This window comes from Phocoena sinus, chromosome 11 (genome assembly GCF_008692025.1).
Source record: "Phocoena sinus isolate mPhoSin1 chromosome 11, mPhoSin1.pri, whole genome shotgun sequence".
In the NCBI taxonomy this organism is placed as follows: Eukaryota; Metazoa; Chordata; class Mammalia; order Artiodactyla; family Phocoenidae; genus Phocoena; species Phocoena sinus.
The window spans coordinates 32,637,130-32,649,166 of record NC_045773.1 but is presented as its reverse complement, the minus strand read 5'-3'; the positions used below and the strand labels follow the sequence as shown (position 1 = coordinate 32,649,166).

The 12,037-nt window shown below is 37.5% G+C and overlaps 1 protein-coding gene across 8 annotated transcripts in view; it reads left to right on the top strand.

The window, feature by feature from the left end:
- The first annotated feature begins 620 nt into the window (after positions 1–620).
- Positions 621–12,037, top strand: part of CCDC66 (coiled-coil domain containing 66) — a 52,490-nt gene continuing 41,073 nt past the window's right edge. For 2 of the 8 annotated variants that reach the window (XM_032649370.1, XM_032649374.1), the window contains exons 1-6: positions 639–706; positions 2,455–2,519; positions 3,188–3,213; positions 9,604–10,051; positions 11,528–11,693; positions 11,880–11,983. In XM_032649370.1, the coding sequence (XP_032505261.1) occupies positions 696–706; positions 2,455–2,519; positions 3,188–3,213; positions 9,604–10,051; positions 11,528–11,693; positions 11,880–11,983 (820 nt within the window). In that variant the 5' untranslated portion in view covers positions 639–695. Of the gene's footprint in view, positions 707–2,454; positions 2,520–3,187; positions 3,214–5,173; positions 10,052–11,527; positions 11,694–11,879; positions 11,988–12,037 lie in introns of those variants that run through there. The other 6 variants (XM_032649373.1, XM_032649371.1, XM_032649372.1 and 3 more) reach the window with 6 other exon arrangements.

Genomic DNA, 12,037 nt, shown 5'->3' with positions numbered 1-12,037 from the left:
AACATCATTGCCAAATTTAATAAGATTTTTGTTGGCATTAAAAACTTTTGCTGTTTATTCGTTTAACAAATATTCAGTCTGTACTGTTGTTCAGTTCCAGGTGCTGTGGGTATATAGGTGTCAAAAACCAACTCTGCCCCTCTGAAGCTCACTCTGACACAGGATCTGAAATGTATTAGTACCCTGATTGAAAGGGCAGGGACTAGGAAGTCCAGAAAATGGGTTCCTAATTTACCCACTAGTGGATTCCAGAGGAGCTTCATGGAGGAAGTGACGTTTAAATTGAGATTTGAAGGATGAATAGGAGTTAGATTCATGTATCGCTAAATTGGAACATGGGCTCTGGGGTTACATAGCTTGATACAGACCTCAGGCAAATTGCTTAACCAGCCACCTCCACTTGAGCTGAGGCACTTCTCTGAGAACTCCCTGTGAACTCTAAGGGCTACAATTCCGAGGAACGAAGATTCCCCCCAGCATTCCAGAGTCAGGACCAGGTGGGGCGAACCAACAGGGTCTCCCCGACAGCCCCGCCCCGCTGAGCGCAAGCGCCAGCACGCTCAACCCTGATTGGCCCGCTCTCCCAGCTCGCCGGCATCACTGTGTCCAATCGGCGTGGCGCTTGTTGAACGGCTGCGGCGACCGACGTATACAAGGGGCTTGAGCGGCTCGTGGAGAGCGCGGCTGGTTGCGCCATGAATTTAGGGTAAGCTGTGGATAGAAAGGTGGTAGTCCGTGGAGAGCGGGTGAGGCTGGGTTGGCTCTTGGAGTCCTTCGCGGGGAGCCTTCCAGGCCTGCGGCGCCCCAAGCAGCAGTGCCCGGCTTCCTGAGGTTGAGGGGGCGAGGGGCTGGGTCGGCCTTTACAGCCTCCGCAGACTTCCGTTTTCCAGTTAATAACTCGCGAAACTGTCCGTGCCTCCTTTCCGCCTCCTCATTTACTTCAGGAGGGAGAGGGAGGAGAGACGTGAGAGGAGATAAAAGGTGAGGGCAGGTGGAGCGATAAAGCGTAGCGGCTTCCTGGGGAGAAATCCTGGCCCAGGCCCTGGTGCTTTACGACCCTGTGTGGGGGTTCTTTGCAGAGTGTGGGAGCGCCCAGAGGAGCTTAGCGGCCTACGTACGTGCCGGGAGCCGAGGCTTCTCGAGGAGTCGTGTATCACCGGTGCCTGGCACCTCATAGGCCCTCATTAAGTAGTGGTTGAGTAAATAAAAAGGACTGTTGCGTGGTTTATCACCACTGGGAAGTTTGATATTTCAAGAAGATGAAAAGTCATCAAACTTACACGTGTGCACCTCGTTTAGCAAATGGTTTCTGTGTTCTAGAATCTAGGGATAAGAAACAAGACAGTCTGCCCCTGAAGGCGTTTGCAACGCGGTAGTGCTGAATAGACGGTTTCATTCAAGGTCTTTCTTTTGCTTAAGTTTCACCGACATAAACATGAACTGTTTGTAACCGTGCTACCGGGAAACCCTTAAAACCCATTCTTTATGGTGTTTTTATCTTAGTAAGTTGAAATTGTTTGATTTCCCCAACCTTAGCATCACCGCAAATTTCGTGTTCCCTTTCTTTGGCCCGCGAGATTTAATTTTGTCGCTTGGACGTCATTTTTGTCCCTGTTGATATGTATTGACGTACGTCTATTCTCTCTCTCTCACTAAAACAATAAAATAACTGTGTGTACTGCTGTTTTTGTTTTCAGTGGAATTTTTATTGGGACCTTAACAGACGTACAAGTTTCGTTGGTAGTATCTACTGTTACTTTGTGCTCTTGGCGTTTGACAGGCACAGATAAAGTATAGCGGGCAAAGTTTATTATAGATGTATTGCTGTGATAGTTACAAAAGTGTCACTAAGTGTGAATATGTATTAGTTGAAATACTCGGAATAGAGTAAAACTCCATGCTCAAGCAGTTAATAACCCTGGTGGCAGTCTTATAGCTTCATTTTCAAATACTGCTCTAACAGGCCATAGAATGTGTTAGTCATGAGACCATTATGAAGCTAATAAATGGTAGCTAGATGTGTTTTGCTCCATTAACATAGGTGAGGAGTTTTGTAACAGCATTATTTTTTCCAGTCTAGAGTTAGAATAACTAAATGATGTTACGATAACCAGATTAATTTATTCCTTGTCAGTAACCAAATGAAGTTTCAGATTAAAGATGAGAAATTGTTTGTATTGTTGGAAAGTTTCAGTAATTTTCTCCATGAAGTTTTTGATTTTATGTTGAATTGAAAAGTGTTTTAAATTAAAAGAATGGTTTCAACTATACATCAATTTTTAAAAGAAAAATGAACATCTATAGAAATTTTTTTAAAAAACGTTTTAATATTTACAAGATTCCTTTATAAATTCAGGAGAACAAATTTACTTTCAAGGTTCAACTGAGCATTTCTGTCTATTTAAAATGTTGCTGTTTCTTAAAAATGACAGACAACTTTCTTTTATTTTGCAGAGATGGTTTAAAGCTTGAAACTGAATTATTGGATGGAAAAACCAAGCTAATACTGTCTCCATATGGTATGCTATATTACTAGAAATCTAAAATACTAACTTTTAAATTCCTACGAAAAATGTGTAGCTGTTTAACAGATTTTTTGCTTGTAGTGGAATATTTAAATGACACTGAAAAAAAGCTGGTTTCCCTAACTTCCTCAAATTTATTTTTAGCCAAGTAAAGTCACATTACATCATTGCTTACCACTGTCAGTATTTATTCATGGAATTTAATGTTCCAGTATATTTCATTTGTAATGTTTCTTTATTATATTTGTATACAGCACATATGCTTATTGTCTAATGAATAATCTAGGTAAAACTTATGCAGTTATGTTCTGTGCATGTAAAGAATGTATTGTTTGAGAAAATTTATAATAAGACCATAGTTTTAAAGTCATTTTTAGTTTTAGTTTTAAAGCGCAGAGTATGCTTTGGTACTCTTTTCATTCACATTATTTTCTTTTTCTCTGATCTGTTTATAATTTTACCTTGGAAAATAAACAAAAATGAAATATAAATACTTGAACCACACTGTAAAAGAACACTCAGGCAGGACCTAAAGTTAATGCTTTGAGGGTTAATATTTTTATTTAATATCTTCTTAAAATAATGTTAATTAAAATTTTCTTTTGTGACTGCCTTAATATGTTTTCGGTTGATAGTTTAGTAATTTTTTTTTTCTTTTGTAGAACATAAATCAAAAATTTCTGTAAAGGTAAGCCAAATGACTTTGACCTGACTTGTTTTCAAATGTAAAATGCAGTTTACTTTACAGTGGTTTGAAAATAATTCCTGTCAAACTGTTACACAGGGTTTGGAATGATGGTGAAAAGTTATTATACCCTTGCTTTCAGGCTGGTCCTTTTACAGACATGGATTCATAATTTTTCAGTTTAAAAAGCCTCGTAGAACTCACTTCTCTAGATCAGTTCTGTCCAGTAACACTTTCTGCAGTGATGGAAATGTTCTAAAATCAGTGCTGTCCAATATGATAGTCAGCCACTAGCCATGTGTAGTTATTAAGCACTTGAATGTGGCCAGTGTGACTAAGGAAGTGAATTTTTAATTCACTTGTTTGATTTTTAATTTAATGGCTACTGTACTGGACAGTGCAACTCGTGACATCTTTAAAAATAGTCAAACTTTAAAGCAAAATTTTTTTTTTCATACTCAAATTGCATTTTCCCACACCAAAAAGATGTATTTGATTGACAAAATCTTACATATATTTAGCTTCCTCCTCTAAGAGGTTACACTTGAGCTAAATAATAGTTTTCCTTTTAAATTATTTTTCTTTATCAGGAGCCCACAGAGCCTTTTTCTACAAAATACATTACTGCTTCAAAATTTTGATACCACTACTTTTCTTGTTTCCCATTTCTTTTTCCATTAAGCAGCAGAAATTTCTACTGTCCCCCTCTATAACTTACTGTAGCCCATTTTATTTTGCAGTATCTTAAAGTCTGTCTTTCCATATCTTGACTAGAGACTGCTTTGGGTGATGTGGCCCTTTTCTCTTCAACTCTGAACCCCTGATGGCTTTGCTGTTGCTTCCTGGTTTAATCAAGGTGGAAAAGTTGCTTGAGAACCCAAGATATCAATTACTTGATAAATGGGTAATGCTGATCAGAGTAATTCCACAAGCTACCTATAAAAATTATTACATGCACACACGCACATACACAGTATATACATACCCTGTGTGTTCCCTTAATCACAGAATATAGATTGTATAGTTTTTTCCTAACCCTGCGCTATTAAAATTTTGCAACTAACTGTTCTTATTTGAGTCACATTAACAAATACAGTGCTCCTTTTCATGCTCCTAGATAGAAATCAACTATTACACAGTTTTTTTTATCTTCACCTGACCTCAATTCTGTTGCACACGTTCCCTCTTCTATTGTGTCCTTAATGGATGTGCTATGGTCACTACATTTGTGAAGATATTTCATTATCTTTTTAACCAACTTCGAACATCTGGAGATCCCCTTTTATGCCTGTAATAAACAAAGTTACTAGTCTTGGACTTTTTGTAGAAACATTACAAAATTCTTTTAGCAGTTTAGGGATTTTTTTATTCTAGGATTCTTCTTTCCAGAGTAACTAATAAGTCTCTGCTGATATTGATCTTAAATTATTTATTGTCTTAAAGCAGATTATTTGAGTTTATTTCTCTTGCTTTTGGGACTCCAAAATACTGATGCATGGTAACTGTGTGAAGTGATGGGTATGTTAATTAGCTTGATTGTGGTGATTATTTCACAATGTATACATATATCAAATCATCAAATTTTATACCTTAAATATATATGATTTTTAATGGTCAATTAAATCTCAGTAAAGCTGGAAGAAAATACTGATGCAACCTAAATCTCCTTTTTATATTGACTTTATTTCAAGGAGCTTCTCTTCCCTTATTTACAGAGGTTCCTGAGATGCTTATTTCTTTCTTTGCTCTTCACAGAAGACAAAAACCAAAAACAGTAGTGCTGTCTTCCTTTTTTTGTTTTAATCAGTTTTTTAGTTTCCAATATTTCACAGTTCTGTAGATATATGTTGGATTCTCTTTTCTGTGAGTTATTCATGCATTCACTCAGCATAGTGCTTTTCTTCTACTGGGGTAAGCTAAGTGACTATACTACCTACATTTCTGTTTTTCCTCTTCCTCACAGGCTGAATTACTGTCGTGTACATAGTGTGTTTTTTAAACACTGAACTCTATCTCATCATCATGAAGTTTAACAAACTGTGGTCAGAGTACTTTAATTCTTTCAAAATCTTTCCTGTACTTTTCTTTAATCTGTGGTAGTAAATATGAAGTAAAGATGGTTACCAGTCTAATTTCTTAAGCTTTTATAGGAAGATAAATGAGAGAAATATTAATGATTCAGTGTCATGGGTAATTTATACATTCTGACCTCAAAATTATCTCACAATTAGTTGAAATATAAAACATCTTAAAATTTTCGCAGGTATTTCTATGTGTGAGAGTCAATAGTAACACACTAAAAGATGTATACAATATTAGTGCTAGGTAGCACATTTTATATTTTAAAATGTTAATCTTCTCTGATTCTTTCTGGCGTTGGGATCCTGGCCCCATATAAATTGTGAAGTCGGCCAGCGTTAAATGCATTGGACGCTGTCTTTATATATTTTTTTAATATTAGGAAAAGTACTGGTACAATCAAAACTAGGTAAGAGAGCAGCATGCTACCTAAAAATGTTTATGATGTGAAGACCTATTTGATGTATTAAAATTCATCTAATCCAGTAAACACTTGGGAACTGATTTGGGCTAGAGATTGCTTTTTCCTGTTAATTAACCTGAACATAATTGAATATTTATTTGGTAGTTCATGGATTTTTTTGCTGCCTCCACTCATTGCTCTTCTCTGGCATTAAGCTACAAACGTATTCAGGATTGAGCTGCATGTATATTGATCTCATGCCAGACATTGCTACCCCCCTTTTTATTACATAATTTTTAGATGACTTTTTCTGTATGTTACTTCTGATTTAAGTGGAATGTGGCAAAATAGTTCTAGTTAAATTGGAGCTCCAATTAATAGGTTTCTGTTTAACAAGGATATACTGCAGCTGTAAAACTCCATATGTGTGTACAGCTCCATTCTTGGCTTTATTTGTTCTGTGACTGAGAGAAAAATGGAGTAAAACCTAGTCCATGTTTCCTAGAAGCAGGGGTGTCAGTCAGGTAAATAACTATATAATACAAGTACAATAAAATGTGTGCCATACTAGGGTTATAAAAAGAAGAAAACTGTGGAAAGCAGGTCTTTGTGGTTCAGGGAGACAGGGAATGCTTCATAAATGAGGTGACACTTTAATTAGAACTTAAAAGGTGAAGGAGATTTTCATAGTGAAAGAAGTAGGGTGGTATATTCTAAACTCAGAGAAAATAGTGGGCAAAAATACCAAGGTACAAAACATAATTTGCATTTGGGGGATAGTGTGTATATCAGCGGGGAGTGTAGAACATAAAACTTAGGGAGGGTGGTTACAATCACAAGGAGTTTAAATATACACAGAGGGTTTGAACTTATTTGATTTGCATGTAGGGAGCATTAAAGAATTTTTGAAAAGTAGACTAGATATGATTTGTGTTGTAGGAACGGGCTTCAGGCAATTCTGTGAAGGGCAGATTATCATAACAGGGACACTACTTAAGAGACAATTATATTAGTCCAGGGAGAGTCTTATGAGACCCTGAAGCATGGTGGCTAGCAGAATGGAAAGAAGGGGACAAAAGTGAGAGACTTTTAAGATACGTTTAGGGAATACACTACACTTCTTAGCAGTTTGAGTGAGAAACTGATTAGAGAACTGAAATACTCAGCTGAACTGAAATACCCAAAAATGTCAATATGAGTCAAAGAACGGTAGGATTAGTAATAGCTGTAGTCGTTGGAGACTGGGGTGGAGCTTAGCTCTGTAACCTACGTGCAGTCGGCTGATAATTTGCCTAATCCACACAGTGGTTTTCAAAAACTAGAATGAATTGTGAGTGTCTAAAAAATGGAACTTTTAAGGTAAAATATGGCATTCTTGGTTCTCTTGAAATACTGGATGATCTAGCAAGTAGACTCAGATTCCTCTTTGGCCATGTAGGCTGCTTCTGAGGGGTGGCTGCCTCCTTTAGACAGAAAAGTGCTCTTCAATTATCCTAGTGGGATCCCACCCAGGCTAATTTACACTACGTATTTAAATTTGCCACCTCTCATTTAGAGTTAGTTATATAAAAATAGCCACAGAAATGGGAGGGTAAAAGGGCATTTTAGATTGTGGTATTGGTATTATCAAAAGTCTAAAGCCTGGAATAAAAGGGTGTAGGTGAGGTGAAGAGGGTAAGAAAGAGATTTTTACTACTGATAATACAGGTACATTTTGAAAAGAAAGGTAAAATGGGGTTGATTCATTGGTCAAAGTGTGGTTGTGTATTATGTCATTTTTGAAAGACAAGGACATTGGGATATGATAAGCCAGATGAAAGCCATGTGGCATCTACCCCACTCCTTGATAACAAGAATCTTGTCTTACTCATTTTATACCTCCAACGTCTTTCCCATAGTGTTGATCACCTAAAAAGCAACACTTAGTATTTATTGAATGACTGTTGAATTATTTTATGTTAGATGGGTTTGCAGAAATGTACGGTGGGATAGATTTGAGATAAGCTGTAATCAGTAGTGTGGTAATGAAAACCTGAATTTAGGTGTATTGTCATGTAAAAGGAGAGAAAAAGATATTTGGAAGGAAGAAATGACCAGTACTTGCTGGTAAGCTAAAGAAGACCTTGAAGGAGGATAAAGAGTCAAAGATGACTCTATGGTTGCTGGTCTGAAAGACTAGAACAACAGTGCTACAGAAATGAGATATTTTGGAAAGGGGAGCTAATTTGTGGGAGAGAGATAAAGAATTCAATCTTTAAAATGGTATGGTTGAAGATAGTAATTCAACAAAAATTTACTGAAACCTACCCTGTTCCACTGACCAGATACTGGGGACACAGCAGTAGACATAGCAAACAAAAATCTCTGCCCTGGGCTTCCCTGGTGGCACAGTGGTTAAGAATCTGCCTGCTAATGCAGGGGACACGGGTTCGGGCCCTGGTCCGGGGAGATCCCACATGCCGCGGAGCAACTAAGCCTGTGTGCCACGACTACTGAAGCCCGCGCGCCTAGAGCCCGTGCTCCACAACAAGAGAAGCCACGGCAATGAGAAGTCCGCACACTGCAACAAAGAGTAGCCCCCGTTTGCTGCAGCTAGACAAAGCCGCGGGCAGCAATGAAGACCCAGTGCAGCTAAAAATAAATAAAATAAATAAATTAAAAAAAAAAATCTCTTCCCTATAGTGTTTACGTTAGAAAAAGGTGGGAACTTCCCTGGTGGCGCAGTGATTAAGAATCTGCCTGCCAGTGCAGGGGACACGGGATCCATCCCTGGTCTTGGAAGAGCCCACATGCTGCGGAGCAACTAAGTCCGTGCGTCACAACTACTGAGCCTGCGCTCTAGAGCCCACGAGCCACAACTACTGAAGCCCGCACGCCTAGAGCCCACGCTCCGCAACGAGAGAAGCCACTGCAATGAGAAGCCCACGCTCCGCAACGAGAGAAGCCACTGCAATGAGAAGCCCACGCACCTCAAAGAAGAGTATCCCAGCTTGCCACAACTAGAGAGAGCTCGTGCACAGCAACGAAGACCCGATGCAGCCAAAAATAATAAATTTTAAAAAAGGTGGAATGGGCAGAAAATCAAAATAAATATAGAATATTACAGGACAAAAGTGCTATAGAGAAACATGAGAGAAAGGGAAGGGGCATGGTCATTTCAGGGGCATGGTAGCCTTGGGAAAGTGGGGAGTGCTAGGGAGGTGGAAGTGAAGTTAGAGCAGGAAGCCTGCAATTTTTAATAGGGTGTTCAGAGAAGACCTCACTGAGCCAGTGATGTTGAGCCAAGATTTGAACATGGTGAGTGAATGAGCCATGTGACTAGTGCTAAGGCCTATGACTGGAGGTTCTTATTGAAATTGAGATTATTACCGTTATGGGTAGTTACAAGGTCAGTATAAGATATCACTGTGGCAATGAGTAACTGAGGTAGCATGGAAGACGAGTATAGGAACAGAGGTCAAGGAAATGAGGCCAGGGTATTGAAAGAACATGAAAGCACCAATAATTAAGACAGGAGTTAGGTTAGAGAGAGGGATGGTGACCCACAAGCTAAGTTATTCAAGGAATAAGGGCTGGTAACCTACCAGTGTATAAATGCCTATAAAGAAAGATAGTGTGGGTGTTAGAATCATGACATGAGATTCAAAGCTGAAGCAGAATGGACTGTAAACACCTAGAATAAAAGTTGTTTTGTAATCTTCATTATCCTGAAATAAAATAATAATTTCCAGTTGTTAATGAAGCTTTCAAGTGGAGATTTGCAAAGGTTGAGTGTTAGTTTCTTATGGGTATATTATCTAACTAGCAAAATGAGAAAAAAAAGTTTCGAAGCCTGACTTATCACTGATTATATAAAGATAATTGTTGATTTTTCGTGGGCTCTTGTAAAGAATAAATTTCTGGTGTTTTAGCAGATGGGAAATAAGACCAAGATTGCAAAATGTCCTTTAAGAAATAAACAAACTGGATACATTCTGAAATCACAAAATACTTGTGTCAGGAGTGAAAAACTTTCGCAAAAGAAGAGAATTGGTTCAGAAACTTCATTGGCAAAAAGTGAAAAAAATAGTATGACTTTTTCACCCACTAAGGATTTATGCAAGCAGTATGCAGATAAAGACCATCTTCATATCCAGAAAGAAATTTCACCTGCAACCCCTGATATACAGAAGACTAGAAACAGCATAAATGCATTTGTAGTAGCTAAACAGAAGCCTTGCAAAAAGCACATCACAGCTGAAAATGTGAAGAGCAGTTTGGTGTGTCTAACACAAGGCCAACTACAACAGATTTTGATGACTGTAAACCAAGGAAATAAATCAGTTTCCCTGACTGAGAATGGAAAGAAGGAGGAAACAAGTAAGATTTTTCTGAAGTTTTAATATTGTTTATCAATATATAAGTTTTAGAATTTGAGTTTCATTGGATTTTACATAACTGTGCCTTTTAAATTCTAGTTTAATGTAACAATGTTTTAAAATAAATATTCATTTAGAAAACATTCTCATAGGCAGAATTACTTTTGTAGTTAAAATATGCCATGTTTTAAGGTTAATGCTCAGAATATTATTCTCATGTACCATGGCCTTAAGAAACCTAGTTTCTGTGGATTCTAGATTTTAGTTCAGAAAGCTATTGTACTAATTTTGGAAGGTAGGAGGCTTTACTTACATGAAAACTAATTATGTAAAATGTTCTAAAAAAATTGCTATTGTATTTCTAATGAAAAACGAGGGAATTTTGCTATGAAGATTTGACATGAGTTGCTGAAAAGGATTATTTTCCTGGCCCCGGCTTTTGCTCTTCCTGACTTTCAATCCTTGCTAAGAATTGGCAGCACTGTCTTTTTAACCAGCGTAAAACACTGACTTGGAAGTAGTGGCGTATTATATGCCTTCTATTTTAGTAGTCAGGGTATTGTATTATGTTTTTAAAAGCCTTCTAGTTTTAGCTTTGAGCTAAGGAATTGTGACTATGAATAGAGATATTATTAAAATTTTGTTAAGCAACCGTGAAATAAATAAAAATAAAATTAACAGTCACCAGGAAGAGGCCCCACAACTGGTCTGGGGACTAGGTAGCTCCTTAGCACTCCCAAGGGGCTCAAAATGGAGTCATTTTCCTTCTCTTGGTATAGATTATTCTTTGTAAAGTCAGGGAGCTAACTTTTATCTTTAAGGCTAGAATTCTAGTTCAAAGAACAAAAAATAAAAACTTACTAGGCGTAATGGGAGATGATATCAACAAAGTTAAAAGCAGAATTTGCCTAATCATATAATGACCTGCATATTAGATATGCTTTCTCTCCATTGGGAGAACTATCACATTGGGGGATTTTTGAGCCAAGCATATGAGCCCTGTGTAAAACATTTGGAATAGATACAGCTGGGATATAGAGACAGTGGTCCATGGAAAAGATCATCACTGATTGCTTTCCCAGCTAAATGAGAAAAATAAGGGCAAGGTAATGAGTTTTTTATAAAGCTGTTTGCATTTATTCTCCTTTAAGTTGTGATTTGTATTATCATTTATATTATTTGTAAAAGTGTTGTTGGCAAGAGTAAATGGAGGTTTTTCTGGTTGCTTGTTTTCTTACTTGAAACAGAAGTTTGTATGGCTGTGGCCATACCTCTGGGCCATTTAACTTCTGAGGCTCAGTTTCCTCTTTTGACAAAAAGGGAATCGTAATACGCACTGCGAGGACTGCTGTGAGAGGTGATTAATTAGATGATGTGTAAAGCCGTGTTTTTTAAAACTGCGTAACTGTATCAAGATAAGGTATTATAATAGATGTAATTTTAGTATTAATTTTAAAACATGCGTTTTACCTTCTAGGTCAGTATAGTCTAAATTTAAACAATATTCCTGATCAGCCAAAGGATGAGAACATCATGGGACTTCCGCAGAAAACTGAGGCCATTTCATCTGTTCAGGATGAAAAAAAGTCTGTTTTAAATGAAAATCAGGTGACATCTAATCAGTATGAGCAGAAAATTGCCACGTATGTAACTCACATCTGTTGTTGTGGGGTCATCTTGGGAATATGGTTTTACTTTTCCTTGACTTGTATGTGAAATATTTACTCTGAAGACTAGAGCTATTTAAAAGTTTATTACTTAATATTTATGGAGTAAGTTGTATAGAAACATATGATAAGGTTTCTGTTATTTTTTGTGTCTTGTCTTAGAGAGAATATATGGAAACCAGCTGACATATTCAGTACTCTGGGAGAAAGAGAACGTGATAGAGGTTTGTTGGAAGCAAAAAAAGCCCAGTGGAGGAAAGAGCTTGGTAGGTAATTAATTGCACATTTTATTATAGTTTTGTTGGCTTAAGGAATGTATA